Below are 22377 nucleotides of genomic sequence, written 5' to 3'. Positions count from 1 at the left end.
TAATATATTTAATAAATTTCGCAACGCTTTCTAATATTTCACATTATTTAATTGCTCATTTTGTAATGTACCCATGTAATTTTATACCTAAATCCTAATTCTGATTTGTAGTGATTATAGTGTTCATTCACTGGTGTTTTCGTTAATTTTGCACTATTTAATTAGTTTTTTATAAAGCTTTTTGGTAAAAACAAAAGTTGTTTATCGGATTATGAAATTTGAACTCTTAAAAATCTATTTTCAAAAGTTTTGTAAGAATAATCAATTATTATAACGTGAACTGGACTAGTTGTAATCAGTGATTTCCTTAAGTGTTCGTTCACTGGGTCACTCACCCTACATTTTGAATATTTTTGAGACAACTCTTTTCAAAATTCCAAAATTCTCTGTATGGTTATTCATAGCATTCAAAAAGTCGAACAATTAATCAAAATGACTTTTTTTCAAAAATCAAAAATTACCAGAGTTATAGCATTTACAAAATTCCAAAAAATACACGAAAATGAACATTTTATGCCAAATAACGCACGATATGAAAAAATTCCACAGAAGAAAAATGTTGCTTTCTGAATGCCCTACAAGATTGTCATCACAAATTTTTGAATTTTCTTGAAAAATCAAAAATTCAAATTTTGACAGCATACAAAATAATGAGAAATCCAAAAATTACATTTTTCGTTCAAACTGTGCAAAATGAGGTAAAAAATAAATACACAAAAATTATGCATTTGAAAAAGATCTACAAATTTGTTATCAACCACTTTTTGATAGAATGTATAGTTTTGGCTTTAATCATGAACAACGTCATTAACAATAAGAAAAAATGTGCCCGCTGCATGGGCACATGCTTATCACAACTTTTGTCTTTTAATTTCTTTTTCGTCTTCGCGTGTGGGGTTTCAAAAAATTTAACTTTTCATATTTTTGATGCTATTTTTTTATAATTTTCTATAAACTTTGACCTTCCTAGTTTTTGTCAAAAGGTCCACGTTTTGAGACCCCATGAATCCGAAAAACAGGTTTTTACGAATGTGTCCATCTGTATGTCTGCCTGTCGTAATGTCTGTCTTTATGTCAGTCTGCCTGTGAGCACGATAACTTTTGTAAAAAATTCACCTATTAGATTGGCTTTTGGTACACTCTTGTAGTGTCCTAAGCTGAATGCAAAGTTCGTTCGTCAGACATTTTAAATAAAAATACTAAAAGTGAGCCCATTTTAAAAATTTTTGATTACACAGTTTTTCATGATTCAAAAATTCTATTTACAGTTGTTCATAGTACTTGAAAAGAAAAATGTTACTTTTCGATAATCCTACAAGTTTATCATATCAACTTTTTGAATTTTTTCGAAAAATTCCAATTCTGACAGCACAAAAACTAGTCAAAAATCAAAAATAGCATTTTGCGGTTAAAGCATGCAAGATATGACAAAAAAATTATAAGACAAACATTGTGCACCCAAAAAATATCTACCAAAATGTTATTAATCACTTTTTTATAGGATATATAGTTTTTGTTTTATTTAAAAAAAAAACATTGAAAATACAAAAATTAAATTTTTCGATGCACGACACAAGCTAAGCCAAAATAAATAGATAACATTTTTTTACCGAAGGTAGCGCAAAAAAAAATTTATTAATGGTTTCTTTTTTTACATTCTTATCCGAGAAGGTAATAGATATGTGTAAAATTGGACAACCCCCCTCCCCAATTTTTGTCAAATGTCCACGTTTTGAGACCCCCTAAATCCGAAAAATAGGTTTTTACGAATGTGTATGTCTGTCGGTCTGTCTGTATGTATTTATGCCTGTCTGTCCGTCAGCACGATAACTTTTGAAAAAATAATTCTATTAGATTAGCCTCTGGTACACTCTTTTAGTGTCCTAAACTAAAGGCCAAGTTCGTTAGCCTTCCATTTTGGATAAAAATTCAAAAAGTGCGCATTTTCAATATTTTGAGACCACTTTTTTCAAAATTCGAAAATTCTCTGTACGGTTATTCATTGTATTTAAAAAGTCGAACAATTTATCTAATGAATTTTTTCATAAAATTAAAAATTATTAGAGTTATAGCATTTACAAAATTCCAAAAAACACAAGAAAATGAACGTTTTAAGCTCATTAACCAACGATATGAAAAAATGGCAAGAGAAGAAAAAGTTTAATTTCTAAATGCCCTAGAAGATTATCATGACAACTTTTTGAATTTTCTTGATAAATCAAAAACTAAATTTTGACAGCATAAGAAATCATGTGTAAAGTTTAAATCATAAAGAAAACATTGGAAATGAGCAAATTCAGTTAATGGGAAAACGACAAAAGTTGCAATAAAACTTTTAATAACAAAATTTTTTTCAAAGAATGCGCATTGTTTTTAAACGGGGCAATGGAACTTCGTCTGTTTTAATACCAATGCAAGTTATGAATTATAGTAATATACATTTGTGGCAATTCACAATCACCAAATTACTGTTGTCGGTACTTTCACCTTTAGTTTTAAAAAGTCTATACAGAAAGATCGAGCGCGTAGCGCGAGGTAAGCACATTATCGAGCACGAAGCGCGAGAATCAACAATCGAGTTGAATATTTGGGATACTAAATAAGAACCACTAAGAAAGTTGGGTCTGACCCTAAATTTTTATAAAGATGAAAAAAGTTTTTTTTTTTGTTAATATATTTTTTTTTTGCTTTTTAGATAATTATTAAAATGTAGGGTCAGACCTACCCTTCTCAATGCTTCTTATTTATTATCCCAAGTTATAAACTCTGTGTGGTGCTTCGTTTGAAAATAACTTAAACATAAAAAAAAATGTCGGAAGGTAGGAATCTGGTCATGTGAGCAACTCCCAAAATAACTGGCTATAACGAAATCGTCCTTTCTTTTTAAACCGTCATTTAAATATAATTGAGTACAATCTGTACAATATTTTTATTATTTTAAAGACTTTTCAGAACTTCCAATGTATTTAGATATTTCGATGTTTTATTTTATTTTTAAATAATACAGTAAAATTTCACATGTCAAAATTTCAAAATTTAATTGAATAATCACATTGAGACTGCGCCCTTACAAAATGTGAATAAAATGTTGGTCCTCGCAATAAAAGTCGTGAATTTTCATTTTTGGGCATGAGAAATCAGGACATAGCTCAAAAATCATGATATCAGGACAGTGATAAAAACTCAGAACATGTCCTGATACGTCAGAACGTCTGGTCATCGTACGGAAGCAGAAACTTTGTAGAAACTGCCTCAAATATTTTAATTGTTTAGTATTGAAGGCTTGAATTAAAATTAAAACATCTCAACATTTCTGCGTGTAACTATTGTAGTCCGAGACCATTTATCAGAACTCTTTTGAATACAATTTTGACTTTTAAAATTTGCTTTATTCAGGATCAACAACAGAGGTAACGATATTATCGACGTTCTCCTTTGTCTTGACTTTGCGCGCATGCGCACATCCTCATGTATCTGCTTATGTGTTTACGAATTCACATCACATGTGCTTCTAGATTGTTCGTGATAGTGATTGTCTTTTAAATCTGCTTTGGATTTTTAAACAATGAGTGAAATTACGTCCAGGAATATTATTATATAAAAGTGAGTGCATTTTTATTTCGTACTGGAATACAAGGTAAACTCATCATTCTTTTCTTTTGTTGGATTTGTTCTTAATTTTTCGGTATGATTTGTCACCAATTTCAGACAAATAATATCTCAATTGATCAGTTTATATTATAATAATACTGGCATGTAATTTAGGAATGCATAAATATTGACCTAACCATAAAATATCATTACACCTATGCATTTTTACAATCTTCCAAGTTTTCGGAGCCTAACCTCTAAGCTTATTTGATATTGATTTCAAGTTGTAGGATTATATAGAATCCAAAACTTACCAATATATTGTAGAGTGTTGAAAAGAAGCTAGAGCTCCCAATTTTTAACTCACTTAAAATTTTCGTTGTAGAAATGATCAGCATTACATTTTTGATAACACTGTAAAGCTGATTTTTGAATTTCCTTTTCATTTTCTCAGCAAAAATCTGTTCTATAATCTAAACTAGCTTTCTGCTTTCTGAGAAGTATCAAAATAATCGTAGTAACGAAAAATGTACACCTAAATACATGAATTTCCAACCAAATTTTTTATTTTTCAACTAAAAGAAAGATATGTTTTTACCATAAAATATCTTAGTTATATTTTCAGTTTAAAAAATTAATCAAAAAATTTGTTAAGAAAATAGTTTAATTTTCAACCCAATAGTTGAACTTTAAACTAAAGAAGTTAGATTTTTAACCAAAAAATATAATAGTTATATTTAGAGTTTAAAAAATTAATTAAAAAAAAATTGTTAACAAAATAGTTTAATTTTCAACCCAATGCTTGAACTTCAAACTAAAGAAGTTAAATTTTGAAACAAATAGTTCGATGTTTAACTTTAAAAAAAGATGGTTCAAATTGCAGCTGAAAAGTTGAATAAATGTGAATTTTAACAAAAAAGTTAATTTTCAAACACTTGAATTTTTAATTCAATAGTTATATTTTTTAATTTACAAATTTAATTTATAATAAAAAAAACTTTTTAAACGCAATTTAATTTTCAAGTGAAATGATGAGTCTTCAATAAAAACAATAAATTTCCATAAAAATAATTCAGCTTTCAGCCACCTAGTCGAATTTTCAACCAAAAAAATTAGTTTTTTACTTCAAAAGATGAATAATGCTCAACAAGACATAAATTTCAAATCAAATAGTTGAATTTTCAACAAAAAAGGTTAATTTACTAGAAAAATGACGAATTTGTAACAAAATGCATAAATCTATAATCAAATTTGTATTTTAAAAAATGTATTAAACAAAATGTTTACAAGGTAGTTAAATTTTCTATCAAATTGATGAATTTTTTATTAAATAGTTGAATTTTCGACCAAATTGTTGAAATTGAAGCTATAAAGACAAATAAATGCGAATTTTAACAAAAAAGTTCATTTTCAATCCAACAATTAAATATTTAACCAACTAGTTAAATTTTTAGTTGAAAAAGTTTGTTTTAACCAAATAATACAAATCAATTTTCAACGAGCCTTAACTAAAAAATTAATTTTTAACAAAGAAGTTCAACTTTCAATCAAGTAGTTAAATTTGCAACCAAAACCGATGAGTTATCAACGAAAAATGTATAGTTGAACAACATTTTGCATTCATTTTTTATTCAACGATACTTCACGAAAAGAGTTGAATTTTCAACCGAAAGGATTTTAAATTTATGTAAAAAGCCATTGAATTTAACTAAAAAAAGGAATTTAGACCAAATAGTTGAATCCTCAACCAAAACAAATTCATTTGCAACCAAACAGTTGCATTTTTTATTAAAAAGATTAAATTCATACCAAAAGGGATACATTTTCAAAACAAAAAGACAAACAAAATATTTTTGATAGTTGACAAAAATTTAATTTCAACTTTAGAATTAATGTAAAATATTTAGACAATCGAACCGTTTCATTTTTGTTCAAAAGTACCAATTTCTGACGAAAAACCCTGATATTGTAAATATTCCTTTAAAGCGTATGCTTTTTGTTTAAAAAACTCAATTTCTTTTGTAAATTTCCAACATAACATAAACTTCTTAAAAAGTTAATTTTTTGTTTAGAGTAACCGATTTTTTATGAAAGACCTAATATAAGCTGAAACTGTTCAAAAATTGAAAATCTTGTTCAAACTATAATTATTTTTGTTTTAAAACACTAACGTTTGGTGTAAAACTCTAACGGAACCGAAACTTGTTCAAAAGTTATGAAGCTTCCAAATCTAATAACTTTTATTTAAAAATGTCGATTTCCGGCAAAAACGCTAACACAGTCAAAAATCGTAAATAAGTGTAGAACATTTTTAAATTTTTGAAATGTAATATTTTTTAGATTAAAAATACTCATTTTCAGTATATAACGCTAACAGAACAAATCCGACCGAAATTTTTTTAGCAATTTTAAGTCCACTTCGGAACTTTATTATTGCATGTTATATAATCTTTCAATTTGTATATGTAATTTTAAAATTTTCTAATTGAAGATATAAAACAACTTCAAGTAATAAGAGGCTTTTCATAAACTCACTTGGTTTGGGGGGGGGGGTCCGAGTCCAAACCACGTGGTTTTATACTTAGAAGTTAAAAAAATAAATAAAACGCATTTACAGAAGATTTTGGATAAAAAAGATTTTTAGTTAATTAACGGTAAAAGTAAATTAATTAATAATTTTTCAACTTAAACTGTAGTTTAAGGATTAAAAAGTTAATAATATTTGATTTTACAAGACAGTTCGTCATCAGTTCACAATTTTATAATTTCTATATTTTAAAGTTAAAAATTAAACTGTTTCAATTGGAGGGTGTCATTAGTTAAATAAATTAAACCGCCCAATTCAAACTTCACAAAATATTTTCAAATTTAAATTAACTTTAAAATAATATGTTCATGATTAAAGGCTTTTATTCAATATCTAATATTGTTTCAGTCTAAAATATTCCATCTTTAAACCATTCAGTTTGAATATTTTGAACTTTGTACTTTGAAATTGAAAACTTTGAACGTTACAATTTTAATTAGTTTATTTCAAAAAATTAAGTTTAAGTGAAATTGAGAATATTTAAAAAGATTTGCAAAATTATGAGAAATAAATGTGGAAGGTTTTCAGTAAATTTTGTTAATCGGGCAGGTTTTTTTTAATTGTAGGAAAAATGCGAATCATTTTAAAAGATGTTTATGACAAAATATAATAATAACTGCATTTTTCTGGTTTAGACACTCCCTTTCTCAATAATAATTTGAATCGTTCTCGTATATTTCCTTTTAGTAACGGAAATCCTGATAGTGATTATTTATTTATGAATTTATTAACAATATTATCCAACACAATCATAATACAATAACAACTTAATATATCTTTAAAATTTTGGATTTATTCGATTATTTTTGGGTTCGAGATTGTATCTTGGAGAAATTTAGTTTCAATTTGGTTTATAAGAACTTTATTTGATATTATTACGCTAGTAGTGAAAAAATACATTTCTTTGATTTCAAAATTTCCTGTGACGCAAAAATGTAAAAATATGCTCGTTATTTACTTTATAATCGCAACAAAGTATGAGCAGGTAATTAAATTTCAGGTTTTCCCATATATTCAGAAGTAAGGAAGAATTTGTATGTGAAATGTTAAAATAATGGTAACTCATGGATTATTAATTCAAAGTTGTGTACAAAAAAGATAATTTACCCTAATATTAGAACTATTAAATTGATTTATGGTAACATTTATTATAAAAAGATTTTTTATATGGACTTAAGAAACTTTACAAAAAAATTTTTATTCGGTTCAGTGAGATATTAAAATTATGTATTTGAGGATCACATCAGCAGTAATGATTATAATATTAAAGTTATTTAATTGTATTTTAAATTAACTTTACCTTTCTTTTCACAATTTACTATTTTTCTATAATATAAATACTTAATAAGAAATGAAAAACCTAAAACCAATGTTTTTGAAATTTTAGAATAAATTATATTTTGTAATTAAATTCAAGAAAGTTATAGCATAAGACCATTTTCACTATATTATTTAGGTGAACAAGACTTGTGCCACCCTTAAAATGTTAATTCCACGTTTCGAATTAACCCAATCCGACGAAGAAGTTTTTATAGTTCTACATGCGCCGTATGCTAATATCAAAGACACTGAAGTTCACGTTGAAGGAAATGATTTTAGATTTTACTCCAGTCCCTACTACCTTAGGTAATCACCTAAATATATTATTTGTATTCAATGAATTCTACAAAAATAAACTTGTTCTTTCTCTGCTTTAAAAAAAAGTAAACTATTCCAATAAAAAAAATCCGGATCACACAATTTTGCTAAAAATAATTTTTCTTTACATATAAAATCGACTCCCGATATAAGACCCCCCGGTTTATGTTCCTCGGATAAGCTTAACAAACAGCTCGAAGGTCGCACTCTCATCGCGTTAGTTGCATCAGGTTGCGCCATGCGTCCAAATAGAAAAGAAATTATTCACGCGGCCCTGTCTGTTTACGTTTTAATTTCCTCAATTTAGGATAAAGGCCGATGCAAGCCATGCCCGAAATCGGTCTTATATCGGTAGTGGAGTGTATAGCTAGAAATTAGAAAGCTTTAAAATTTCAGTTTCTTCCATGATTCTCTGTGTAAACAAATATTTATCACAGATTAAATCTTCCTGGAGAGATTGTCGAAAATGATGCATCTGCTGGTACTTATGATTGCGAAAAGGGAGCCTTTTCGATGCGATTTTCAAAAGTAAATAAAGGTGAACATTTCGAAAATCTCGACATGATAAGCAGTCTACTTCAACCGCCAAAAAAGAAGACCAATATTCCTAATATTGAAGTTATTAGTATGAATCTATTTTAAATATTTATCAGATAAAAAGTAATTTGATTAATTTTATGTAGTAAATGACCTATTTAAAACAAAACTAAGTTAAAGTTCTGCATGTTCTAAAATAAATCCTGTACAATAGGGTTGTTTCGTGATTTTAGATAAAATAATTTTTTAATACATAATTTTAATCTGAATCGAAAGTGCGTTTTATAATTTCAATTCTTTTATGTCGTTCAGCTGAAGACAATTATTAAAATTTGAAGGCGGTAAAACACTGATTTAAATTGGTGTCACGTGGGTGTCACATGACTCAGAGGTTCTCATAATTATCCATCAATGTGACGATGTGAAACGCATGATAAAGAGGTTAGGCCACGGTCTGCTTTCAATTTTGACTATTTGGATTTGATAGCTTTATTTGTCATATATATTTTTGCTAGATTTCCTCTACTGGTTTTTACGAAACCCTCCTTTGACATTTTTTTAAACAATCTGCACAGAAAAAGATATTTGAGAATCGCTGACACCTGAGCTGTGATTGGTGGAAAATCCGACCACTTTGACGTCAAAGGGACACTCCAATCGACATCGTGATAAAAAATGCATATTTCAACATTAAATTAAAAATAGTAAACAATATGTAACAAATATTTTATGGGCGTTTTTATAATTAGAATTTTATATACTAAAAGATACATTTACTGGAAAAATGATATCTGACTTTGGAAACAACCCTATTATTTCAAATAAAATTCTGTTAACATATATTTGAAACAAAAAATTCAAAAATGTATGCTAATGAATCTCAAATTTACATGAAAAAAATGAGTAATTATATTTCTCTAGGCAATCCTGCTGCTGATTCAGAAATAGATAAGGGAGAAAAAGAGGATGAGGGACAAATTAGTGAGTCAGATGAATGGTTCATACCCCAAAATGTTACGGAGAAAGAACCTCTGATTTCATTAGAACATCCGCAATATGGATTTGGGAATAAAATTTCCCGGGCTCTCGACGCATTTGAGGTTGATAGTGAAAAAAATGATGAAGTTTTTTTTTTCAAATATAATACATTTCGATATTTATTTAAAATTATTCAAATTCAGGAACCGTGGCTCGCAGAAATTATCGACCTCCCTCAACCAGACAAAACTCCAGTAAGTTTGCGTAAAAGCCTTCGAGAAAAGCACGAGACAAAGAGTTTCAACGACACTCACTATGTAGCAGAATATTTAGAACCGGAACAAATTAATGAATATATTAACTTTGAAGCAGAGTGGGATAAATTAAAATCGGAGGAAATAGCTTTTAGTGAGGAGGATGTTGATCTTCTAAAGGAACTCCCGAATAAGGAATATTTACTGAATGATAAGGAAATTCGAAGCATTACGTTAGGACTAGTTGACATTCTTTTCGGTAGCTGTTATAACTACAGGACAACTTTAGGGGAAAATACTGTAGAGAGTGGGTGGACAATTGCTAAACTCAGCTCTACTCTTTCCTGGTTTCAGGTAATATTTTTAGATAAAAAAATTATGTTTTCAAATTTATTATTTTTTTTTAATTCTAAGGATTATTTTTGAAATGTAAAGTTTTAAATTGTGCATGCTATAATTAATACATTTCTTAGATCTATTTTCAAATTGGACAATTTGGAATATTTCGATTTGAATCTCAGGATGGCCACCGACCCGGGATAATCGGGAGAACCGGGAGAAACCTGCACCGGGATAAAGCCGAGAGAGAAATATTACACCGGTAGACTTCCTGTATTTTCATATATTCCAATTGGAAACGAGTCAGGCGACCCTAACTGTTTACGTTTCTGTCTCCCCGAAATCAGTCCAAGGCCATTTGAAGGCAACCCCCGACACTTGACTGAAAGCGAGAGTTTGGTGTATATAATTTTCAAAGCGTTTAGAATAATTAAACTTTAAAGGTTCACAATATTTTTCACAGTATTTAAAATTCTGCAATTTGGAATCGTGAAAATGACAGTGATTTTTTATTTGGCAGAAATAGAGTTCTTAAATTCCCGAGAATTTAAGTTCAGGTTAAATAACCGAGAATATGACAGAATTTAGGAGAATTTGAACGAATTTATGATTTTTAACAATATGTGTATTGTTCAGGTTATATGAACGGTTGAATAGAAATTATTTTCTAGCTCAGACATTTTCAGGAATTTAATATATGCAAAGCAGTCTTATGATATGTTTACCATACAATATTTTATAAGCGGAATAAAACAGTGTTTCATAAACAAATTTAAAATTTTCAAATGTATTTATTTAAAAAAAAGTTTTTTCTACTTCAAAAGATAACTGTTTAACAAAATACTGAAATTTTCAACAAAATAATTGATTTTTTAACATAATAGTTGAATTTTCGGCCTAAAAAGACAAATTGCCAAAGAATAAGTGTCATAGTTTATATTTTAAATAACAAAAAAATGAATTTTATACAGCAAAAGAAAAGAATTTTAAAAAAAGAAGAATTTCCAACAAATAAAGATTTTTTACTCAAACAATTGATGAAAGTTTATTTTAATTATTGAACCTTCAAACCAGAAGACAAATTTTCTTCACAAAATTCAATTTTCAAACCAAAAATATGACTGTTTAGCAAAAAATTCATTTCCTACGAAACTGATGCATTTTTACGCAAAAAAAATAAATAAATTTCAAACTAAAAAATCATTTTTTTACAAAAATACGCGAATTTTTAATTAAAAAATATGATTTCACAATTTTTTGTGATTCTTGTGATTTTTGACCAAAAAGTTGCATTTCCATACAAAAACATGAAATTTCTTCTATAACAGATAAAGTTTTAAATCAAAAAAATAAATTTTCAAGAAATTGTTGATTTTTCTGTTAAAAGAGATTTAAGTCGAGTTTTCATGATTAAAATATAATTTTTTTAACAAGAAATCATTTTTTACCAAAAAAATTGAATTTTCAATCCAAAAAGACGAATTTTCAACCAAAAAGGATGACTTTTTAACAAAATTGTTGAATTCTCTAGCAAATAGTTGCATTTTTATTAAAAAAGGTGAGTTTTCATCCAAAAAAGACTCCAGTTAACTCAGTAGCAACAAAAATTGTATTTTTGGAATAAAAAGATAAGTTTCTACCAAAAAAATTGAATTTTCAATCTAAAAAGACGAATGTTTTCAACCAAAAATGATGAATTTTTAACAAAGTAGTTAAATTCTGTACCAAATAGTTGCATTTTTATCCAAAAAATATCAATTGTGTACTAAAACAGATGAATTTGTAATAAAAAGCAAATTTTTTTTATAACTGGAATTTTCATCCAGAAAATATTTCCGTTTATTTTTCAACGTCAAAATATAAATTTTAAATAAAAAACCAATTTTCTACGAAATAGTTAAGTTTTCAAGAAAATAGTATAATAGCTTAATTTCTAACCAAACAGTTGCATTTTTACCAAAAAAAGATTTAATTTCTGCTAAAGCAGGTAAACTTTAAAATAAACAAAATAAAAACTTTCAAAAAAAAGTTGAATTTTCAACCGAAAATTTAACGAAAAAATGCAATTTTGTATTAATTAAAATAAATTCTGAGATTCTCATAAATTCTCAGATAATTTATTTCTCGCTAATATTCTTATTCTCGTTATAATATATTTATCGTCTTTAAAATGTTTATAATTGGAATTTAAAATTATAGTTTTAAATGTGCAATTCTAAAACAATTTAATCTTTGAGGTTTTGAAACTAAAGTTCTTTCTTAAATTAATTTTTAGAAGTTTCGAATTTTTAATTTCACAGTATTGTAGTTTTAAATTCAAATATGCAAAATTTTAGGACCATTTCGCTATTAAATATTTCAGATTAAAAGCCTTGATAATCAATTTTAAATTTATCAATTTTAGATTTAAATAAAAAGCCATTTTGAATTAAAAAGCTTGAAATTGTACGATTTCTAAAAATGAAGTCATATTATAGTAATATTGTTTTGCATTCTGTATTTTTATTTTTTATTTTCAATGTAAGATCATAAAATTGTCCGATTTTTAGTTGAAGATTTAAACAAATACATAATTTCAAGTTCACAAATATATTATTCTAAAATTTCTAAAATGAATAATAATTCTAAAGGAAGATTTAAAATTGAAAAATTAAAAATTTGGTGTAAAATTAAAAAATCTTCCCGTTTCGCAGGCACATTCTCATCGCGCGGCTCGCAAGTTTGGTCGCGCCTAGAGCGCGCATCTGATAAATCTCGTGCTTCGCGCTCGGATATTCATTCTTTGCATTTTGAATGCTTGAATAAAGCTTTATCAAAAAGATCTCTTTTAGATCTCAGTATTCGTATGCGTCTTCATATTCTGAATTTTCCATTTAATTAAGTATTATTAAAGATTAAGTTTCTCAAAGCTCTGTAGGCTTTGAGGTACAAATTCTACTAATAGTGACACTCTTTTTTTGTTCGTAACTTTGGTCGTGTTTTCGCTATTTTTTATTTATTGTCAATGTTAGTTTTCACGAATAAAACAAAAAGTACGCATCCTATCAAGAAGTGATTCTTGACGAATTTTTACATCTTTTTGGGGTTTAGATATTTCGTTAATTCATCTTTTTGCGTATCGTGCATAGTTTGACCACAAAAAGGAATTTTTCATTCTTTTTGTTGCATCAAAATTTGAATTCTCGATTTTTCAAGAAAATTCAAAAAGTTGCTATGAGAATCTTGTAGAATTGTCTTTTTCTCAAAAAAAGTCATTAGGATAAATTGTTTGGCTTTTTGAGTACTATGAATAACCGTACATTACATTTTTAAATGTAAAAAAAATTGTCTCAAAAATTTTTAAAAAGCTCTGACTTGGAATTTCTGTCCAAAATCGGTGGTTAACGAATTCGCTCTTTCTTTTATTACCTAAAAAGAAGTGTGCCAAAATTCTATTTGATCCGTTCATTTTTTCGAGAGTTGTTGTGTTTACGGACGGGCGGACGGACGGATATACAGACAGACTATCGCCAAAACTTGATTTTCGAATTCAGATTTCAGGATTTATTAAAACCTGGAGATCCGTTGAATATCTGAGATGTGAAATATCTGTCTTATAATACTTTCTTAATCATGAATGATGAGAATGCAATACAAAAATACCATCCTTTCTTCAGACATTTTTCTTTATCTCGACTTATGTTAAAAATAGGATTTTTGTTTCGATATTATTGTTAATGGATAAAACAAAATATCCCTTAAGTCTTCTTTTATATTTTTACGTATCTAGCTTTTTTTTGACGTAATATTGGAATTTTCGATTTTTTCACAATAATTTTGATAAATAAATTAATTAAAAACGAGAAAAAAATCCTCCAAAAAGTTTCCCATATATTTTCCGTTGTATATTGGCTTAAGATTTTAATGTTCGATTTAGTGCATACTACTTTCGAGAAATAAAAACAAAATGACGTGTCCCATTGAAAAATGGTTAAGAGGAATTGTGTAGGCCTTTTCAAAATCTAACATTTCTCTTCAATACTTTTTTTCGTATTTTGCGCCATTTGCTTTCAAATATAAATTTTTTGGTGACCACAAAATGGAATTTTTGATTTTTCATTATATTTTGTGCAATAAAATTCGAATTTTGTATTTTCCGAGAAAATCCAAAAATTTGCTATGATAATCTTGTAAGGCTTTCAAAAAGCAAGGTTTTTCTTCTCTTGACATTTTTTCATATCGTGCATTGTTTGGTTTAAATTTTGATTTTCGATTGATTTTGAAAATGCTATTAGTCTAAGAATATTCTTTTCATCGAAAAAAGGCATCTGAATAAATTGTTCGTCTTTTTAATACTATAAATATCCGAACATGGAATTTTCAAATTCAGAAAAAATGGTCTTAAAAATTTTCAAAATGACTTTCATAGGTTTTAATTTTTCAATTAAAATTGAATTGCTTGCATTTTGGAAAGTATAATGAGCAATTTAAAAATTACTAGTTTGTAAGCGATTTGAATTAGTTTAAATAATTGAAATTTTACAAAGTTTGAGTATAAAAAAGTTTTAATATCACTATTTTTGGTGGCCATCATTTTTTTCAGTTTTAAATGAAGTTCGGATTCGTTTCGGGGTTAACGTTCCGTAGTGGAAATTTTTTCATTTTTAATGTTTCACATTTAAAATTACAATTTATTTTGAAAGTTTATTTTAGAAAGATGTGTCAAATCAGCTTTAATGTTAACTAATAATTTTTTTATGTAATACCAATTTAAAATTCTAGCAATTCAGAAGCTATGACTGAAAGATTCTATTTAGTTTTTAATATTAAATTGTCGAATTTTAATCGTTTTTAATTAACAATTATTCAAATTCAAAAGTTTAAAATTTTTAATTATTTAATTTTGAATGATTTTAATGTGTTTACATTGTCCTATTTTCGAAATATTAATCTAAAATCATACTATTTTCGTGATTCTCCAATTCAAATTCAAATTCAAATTGTTTAATTTGTAGAACTTCAGCTTAAAAATGATACAATTCTATTCCTTTTTCTAATTAAATTTTCCGAAATCTTTTTTTTTTTTTATTTTAGACGCTTGCGATTCGAAATTATTAATTATGGTTTCAAAAATATTTTCACCTTATATTAAAAACTTGTTTCAATACTGGATTTTTAAACTTGAATATTTTAATGTTAGTAAATAGAAAGCCAGGGACTTTATTATACAGAAAACTTTCCTTATCCTACTTATTATATGATTTAAAGTCAATCATTTTCTTGCATAAAGGTTTTCGGATCTTTATCGTCTTCCGTAATTGATAATATATGTGAAAAAATTGTGGGTTTCACAAAGAGAGTGAATTTTTTTATAAAGCGGGAGAAATTACGAATATTCACCAGGAGAAGTGGAAAAAAGTCTTAAGATGAAAATTAAAAAAATTGTAACCACCATCTGTAGACTTTTCAACATCTATTTCTTAAATATTCAAATTTTTAATTTTTTTCAGTTTAAAATTGTTTTACATTCGAACGCTTTTAATCAAGCTTTCTCGATTTTTCATAATTATTCAAAAATATAATGTTAATATTTCACAAATTGCAGAAAAATTTGACAAAGTTTTCACAAAAATTTCAATTATTTCTCAAAGATTTCACAGTTTTTAAATATTTTGCAAAGATTTTGGATATATTTGAAAGATTTTACAAAGATTTCAATGATTTCTCAAAGATTAAAAGAATTTCACAAATATTGTCAAATATTTGGGAAATATTTTGGATAGTTTTAAAACATTTTACAAATACTTAAATGATTTCGCAAAGATTTCAAACATTTTTTAAATATACGAAATACTTCAAAAATATTTTCAAAGGGTGTTGACTATTTCCCAAACATTTTAAAGATTTTGAATATTTCGTAAAGGTTTCAAATATCTAGCAGAGATTTCACAAAGATTTTGGATAGATTTAAAAATTTCACAAAGACATAAATGATTTCCCTAAGATTTCTATAATTTCACCAGTGTTTCAAAAATATTTCGAAGATTTCCAAAGATTGCAATAATTTCCCAAATATTTCGCAGATTTAAATAATTTCACAAATATTATAAAATATTTTACAAAGATTGAAATTATTTTCTAAAGATTTTACCAAGATTTCAAATATTTCGAAAGAAGTTCGGATAGTTTAAAAATATATCAGAAAGACTTAAATGATTTCCCAAATATTTCAACATTTTTAAAAATATACCAAATATTTAAAAAATATTAAAAATATTGTATAAAGACTTCAATGATTTTTCAAAGAATTCAAACATTTCGCAAAGATTTCGGATAGGTTCAAGAGATTTCAATGATTTTCCAAAGATTACCGACATTTGAAAAATATGATAAAATATTTATAAAATATTTCGCAAAGATTGCAATAATTTGTCAAAAATGTCACAAAAATGTTGATGTTTTGGCAACGATTTCAGATAGATTAAAAATATTTCACAGATTTCAATGATTTCGAAATATTTCGTAAAGATTTCGGATAGTTAAAACAAATTTCACAAAGATTTCAACGATTTTCCAAAAATATCAATCATTTCAAAAATATGATCAAATATTTAAAAATATTTGAAATATTTTTAAATACTTCGCAAAGATTTCGGATAGATTAAAAAGATTTCGGATAGATTGAAAAGATTTCAGACTTTAATAATTTCCAAAAATTTCATCAATTAAAAATTGTTTTAAAATACTTTATAAAGATTTGAATGATTTTTCCAAAATTTCCCAGATTTTGCAAAGATTTTAAGAATTTCACAAATATTATGAAATATTTCGCATATTTCACAAAGATTTAAATGGTTTTCTAAACATTTTACAAAGATTTCAAATATTTTGCAAAGATTTCTTAAAGTCTTCAATAATTTTGCACAGATTGCAATGATTTCTCGAAGATATCACAAAGATTTTAATGATTTTTTAAAGATTTTGGATAGATAAAAAATGTTTCAGTCTTCAATGATCTCCTACAGATTTCAAAATGTAAAATTTTAAAAAATATTTTATAAAGATTTCGATTAGATTTAAAAGATTTCACAAAGATTGTAATGATTTTCCAAAGATAGCACAATAATTTTAAAGGTTTTGACAAGATTTCGGATAGACTAAAAATATTTCACAGTCCTAGTAATTTCCCACAAATTTCAATGATGTCGTTGACATTATTTTATAAAAATTTCAATAATTTACAAAAGATTTCAAATATTTTATAAAGATTTCAAGAATTTCAAATATATTGTCAAATATTTGAAATATTTCGCAAATATTTCGGATAGATTTAATCACGGACTTAAATGATTTCTTAAAGATTTAAAAAATTTCACAAATATTTCCAAATATTTGAAATATTCGACAAAGATTGCAATGATTTTCCTACGATTTCGAAAGTTTTACAAAGCTTTCAAAGTTTTTACAAAGATTTTAAATATTTTACCAAGATTTTAATGATTTTCCAAAGATTTCAAATATTTGGAAAAAATTTCGGATAGATTAAGAAGATTCCACAACGACTTCAATTGTTTCCCAAAGATTTCACAAATATTTCAATAATTTTACAAATATTACCAAATTCTTCAAAAATATTTTTTATCTTTTACAGATTTCCAAAGCTTTCAGAAGGATTTGAGAAAGTTTTTACAAAATTTAAATGTTTTCGCAAATATTTCATAGTTTTCAAATATTTCGCAAAGATTTCAGATGGACTTGCAAGATTTTAAAAAGACTTCAATGATTTACCAAAGTTTTCAAAGAATTCGAAAAGATTTAAAAAATTTCACAAATATTATCAAATATTACAAAAATATTTCGCATATTTCACAAAGCTTTTAAAGCTTTCGCAAAGATTTCGGTTAGTTTAAAAAGATTTCACAAAGACTTCAATGATTTCCCAAAGATATCACAAAAATTGTAAAGGTTTTGTAAAGATATCGGATAGATTAAAAATATTTTACAGTTTCAATGATTTCCCACGGATTTTAACAATTAAAATTTTTTGAAATATTTTATACAGATTTCAATAATTTCCCAAAGATTTCAAATATTTCATGAATATTTCGGATTGATTAAAAAGATTTCACAAAGATTTAAATGATTTTCCAAAGATTTCGGATAGATTTAATAACGGTCTTCAATTATTTCTCAAATATTTTAATAATTTCCAAACGATTTTAAAGATTTTACAAAGATTTTAAAAATTTCAAATATTTGACAAAGATTTTAATGACTTGCCAAATATTGCAAAGATTTTACATATGCATGTGAAAAAGCATGGAAATTTTAGTCCTTTTGACTCAAAATCCCTCTGGTTACTTCTGTATGTTTCAAAGAAACGGAAAACTTTGTTTTCAAGGTTTTACAAACAAGTGAATAGCAAATTTAAATAGCGAATAATTATTATGATAATTAACAAATTTTAAAAGCTTTTATTTCGACATTTACTTACTTTAAATTTGCGCATATATAATTAAAAATCTTAGATGTTTAAATGTTTCAGCCTTCAACAATACAAAATGATCCGATTCCAATTAAAAAATTGTCCAGTTGCCAATTTTCGAAGTTTAAAATAGCTTTATTTTCAATGCTTTAAAGTAAACAATGTTCCATTACAAAATTTAAAATTAATTTTTTTTAGTGTTTTGAAGAGCCCAAAGAAGTATTGATAGCTTGCTTAAGACGATCTTTATGCTTCCCACTTTTTCGAAACTGGAACCTTTCCATGAAAGTAATCGAAGACGTGAAAGAAGTTTTAAAACTTGGTATGCGAAATTAAAATCCATCTTACCAATTTCTTTCAATAATAATATATTAGTTCAACGATTCTTGTAAATCTGAATAAGAATGCTTTAATTTCACTTCTTTAATAGGAAAGAAATATATTATTAAACGATTCTGCGAGATACATAGTCTTTTTAATAAATCCTGCGAGCCCAGATACGTTCTGAACCAACTTTATATAAAAGATTATTTGGTGTGGATGCAACAGTCGCCAGTTTCTTTGTTCGAAACACTCGCAAAGGAATTTGACGAGGTAATTTTTCTGCTTAGATTTATGTATTATTGAGCATTTGAAAAACGAATTAGAAAAATACTATTTTTATTTACTTTCAGATCAGTGTAACGAAAGAAGAAATCGGTTTTAATTTAATTGAACTGGAGGCTTCAGCTTACGATGTTTACGTAAAGGACTATGTTATCGAAAATACAGCAACCGAAAGTGCTGATTTGTTGAAAAAGTTTAGTAAATTGACGACGACTGAGAAGCCAATTCTTTCGTAAGTTTTTAATAATATTTTATTTATATAGAAAAAGTGATTTAAATATTTTAGAATATTATGGAAGAAACATCTCGTTTAGAAGAAATCTTGCTGCTCAAAAGAATTTTATTTATCAAGATATAATTGATCTTTTACTCATTACATTATAAATAGATTTCTATGCATTTTTTGTAGACTTTGCCAATTATTTTGTAGATTGCAATTTACAGACTTTAGTATTGTGAATAAAGTTTGTAATTTCCTCTCCGCTGATATAGAATTTTCAAGTATACATTTTTTCCTGATATTCAAATTAAAAATTATAAAAATTAATAGTTGAAATTTTCGATGTTAATTCAGTTTCATAATTAGAATGAGCTATGGCCATATAACGGATTTTTTAAGAGTTCCGCAAGTCTGGTTTTTAGTGTACACAAGATTAAAAAGCATTAATAAAGATTTGAAAAGATTTAACAATATTTCAATGATTTGAAAATATTTAAAGGGATTTAGAATATTTCACAAAGATTGAAAAATTTCAAATATATATCATTCTTCATATCGGGAATGGTGGTCTACCATTTCGCCACCTGGTACCGAAAACTGGAACTAGAAAGAGTAGGTACAATTTTAAAGGTGTATTTTAATTTTTGCATCAAAGTGTTTTTATGATTGTTTTGAGAAGTATAAAACAATGATTGAATTCTAAAAACAAATATTTATAAAAAATAAATAGTTTTAGATTAAATTTCCATCTTATACAGTGAAAAAAACACACTTTTTAGCTTTAGAGTTCGACTGATTCTCGCGAAAATTCAACAATTTGGTATAAAGTTCAAATATTTGATAGAAAATTATATATTTTTTGATATTGGAAATAATTTAGAATCGAAAAAAAATATAAATAAAAAATATTTTTTTGTTTGAAATTCAATTATTTTGTAGAAACTTCATAGTTTCGGCTCAAATATAAAAAAATTTGGTAACAAATGTATGTATTTTGTTGAAAATTCGCCGTTTTTTGATATAAAATCGATTTTTTTTTCGTAAATCCAAGTATTTTTTGTTTTTTATTGAATTTTTTTTTTTTTAATTAACAACTATTAGACTTTAGTTAAAAATGTTTGTTGTTCAAAAGTAATTTTTTAACTGAAAATTTAACTGTTTTGTTGAATATGAAGCTCATTGGTTATAAATTAACTTTTTTTGTTGAAAATATATATTCGGAGGGTGAAAATTCAACAGTTTTAAAGAAAATTCGTCTTTTTGGCTATAGCAAATTCAACAATTTTGTAGAAAATTGAACTGGTTTTTAGAAAACTCTTTTTTTCGCTTGAAAATGCAATAATTTGATATAAAACTCTCCTATTTGCTCAACCATTTGGTATGAAATTAAAACTATTTTGTCATTAAAAATAAATAGTAATAGATTGAATATTAAATATATTAATATATATATTAATATATTCAATATTCCATGCATAAATTAATAAGAATTTACTTTGAGTTCATTTTTGCTTCAAAACGAGTCCGTTTAACTTAATAATCTTTGGAAAGTCACAAAAAATAGTACAATAATTGTTTCTTTTTTTTTTTAAATATTTCAGTAAAAAAAGTGTTTCTTCATCGTAAAAATATGTAAATTCCATATAAAACTCTTTATTTCCTATACATACTGATTTTTGTTATTCAATAAATACTTTAAACTCCGCAAAAAAAATATTTAAAACACTTTTATGCACAATTTAAAATACATCTTTAAAATCGTACCTATTCTTTCTAGTTTGGATTTTTGTCACCAAGTGGCGCTTCGCAGTTTAACCATTCCCATAACCGCAGTACCACACACTTCAGTCATACTCGTAACAACGACATCTTCGATCATAGCCGATGCGCTTTCTATATTTTTATTGTCTATTAGCATCTTCCAAGTTGCCTTATCTATTCGTTCGTTTATCTTATTCTAAAAATCTATTCGCACTTCCAGTTATTCTTTTATCCGCAACAACAAAGTCGATTATATTGTGGCTATCTTCTCTGCGTCGGGTGTGCATGTGGATCATTTTATGCCTAAACCAAGTATTTGTAATAACTAAGCCATTTTCTAAGCATATTCTAACTAGTCATTTTCGTTATCATTTTTTCTTGAATCTCCAAACTTACCAAGCTTCCTTCTGTACCCTGATTTTGCACGCCGACGCATCCGTTCATATCTTCTACTAGAATAATTCTTTCGTCATCATCGCAAATACTTATAATATCATATAAAGTATCCCAGAAGGCGTATTTTACTTCATTGCTGTCGCCATCTTCTGATTCTTACTTTCATTCTGACCCACAACAATCTTGGAGATGCCAAATCATGATCTCTGAGATGCTGATTCGCTCTTTCATTAATAATCAAACATACTGCTTGCCTCACATGTGATTCACTATCTACTCCTGACCATCATTTATAAGTCCACCTTCTTACACCCATTTTCTATGTTTCTAATGCCGCATCCCTTTTTCTTTGTTTCAAGTACACATACAATATCTAGCTTCCTTATTTGCATAGCTTTTCGTAATTTATTTACCTTATGATCATTCGACCCTCTAGAATTTAATTACAGGAGTTTATATTTAAATTCTGGGGATTGTCCATGGATTTTATAAGTAACCGTTTTTTCGAAATCGGTAATAGACAAGGAACTAAATGAGGCATATAAATTAAGAAAAGTTCTGAAGAAATAATCCATATATTTTAGTGGCAAGGGACATAATTAGCTTTGAATAAAATTAGAGTGAGAGGTTAAAAAGAAATGTTCAAGATTGTGTTCTTGATACAATGAGCCAAATTCTCTCCTTGTCTTATGGGCTCATAAAAGCTCAATTAATTGTAAATCTTGTTTTTTTTTTCTCAGAGTTACTTCTTCTAGCAGCGACACTGATTCAGACTCTGATTCCACTTCCAACACCAGCAGCTGCAGTAGCAGCGACACAAACGAGAGCAAAAAAAGCAGTAAGGAAAGCGACCACACAAGCGATAGTAGAAAAAGCAACTATGGTAGCAGCAGTTCCAAATCTTTAGACTCTGATGACGACAGTGAGACAAATCCGGAATAATAAATTTTTGACGTTTACTTAAACAAGTAAAACTTTTCTATTTATTAATTGTAAGCAGTTTTTA

At 26.8% G+C, this 22377-nt stretch overlaps 1 protein-coding gene across 2 annotated transcripts; it reads left to right on the top strand.

The window, feature by feature from the left end:
* Positions 1–3487: 3487 nt before the first annotated feature.
* LOC117170841 (protein SHQ1 homolog) lies at positions 3488–22336 on the top strand. Of its 2 annotated transcripts, none has more exons than XM_033357887.1 (9): positions 3488–3603; positions 7635–7804; positions 8254–8441; positions 9275–9453; positions 9535–9939; positions 18587–18710; positions 18819–18982; positions 19063–19226; positions 22112–22336. In XM_033357887.1, the coding sequence occupies exons 2-9, from the start codon at positions 7662–7664 to the stop codon at positions 22311–22313; spliced, it is 1569 nt and encodes a 522-aa protein (XP_033213778.1). In that variant the 5' UTR covers positions 3488–3603; positions 7635–7661; the 3' UTR covers positions 22314–22336. The 2 variants fall into 2 exon arrangements, with proteins under 2 accessions (XP_033213778.1, XP_033213786.1); XM_033357895.1 differs by having other exon boundaries at positions 3498–3637.
* Positions 22337–22377: the final 41 nt, after the last annotated feature.

Source organism: Belonocnema kinseyi, chromosome 1, assembly GCF_010883055.1.
Source record: "Belonocnema kinseyi isolate 2016_QV_RU_SX_M_011 chromosome 1, B_treatae_v1, whole genome shotgun sequence".
In the NCBI taxonomy this organism is placed as follows: Eukaryota; Metazoa; Arthropoda; class Insecta; order Hymenoptera; family Cynipidae; genus Belonocnema; species Belonocnema kinseyi.
This window is presented reverse-complemented; position numbering and strand designations above follow the sequence as displayed.

Coding starts and splice junctions, on each gene's coding strand:
- LOC117170841 (XM_033357887.1), top strand. CDS start 7,662: ATGTTAATTCCACGTTTCGAATTAACCCAATCCGACGAAGAAGTTTTT. Junction 18,711..18,818: donor GAAAGAAGTTTTAAAACTTG/GTATGCGAAATT, acceptor CTTCTTTAATAG/GAAAGAAATATATTATTAAA. Junction 18,983..19,062: donor TCGCAAAGGAATTTGACGAG/GTAATTTTTCTG, acceptor ATTTACTTTCAG/ATCAGTGTAACGAAAGAAGA.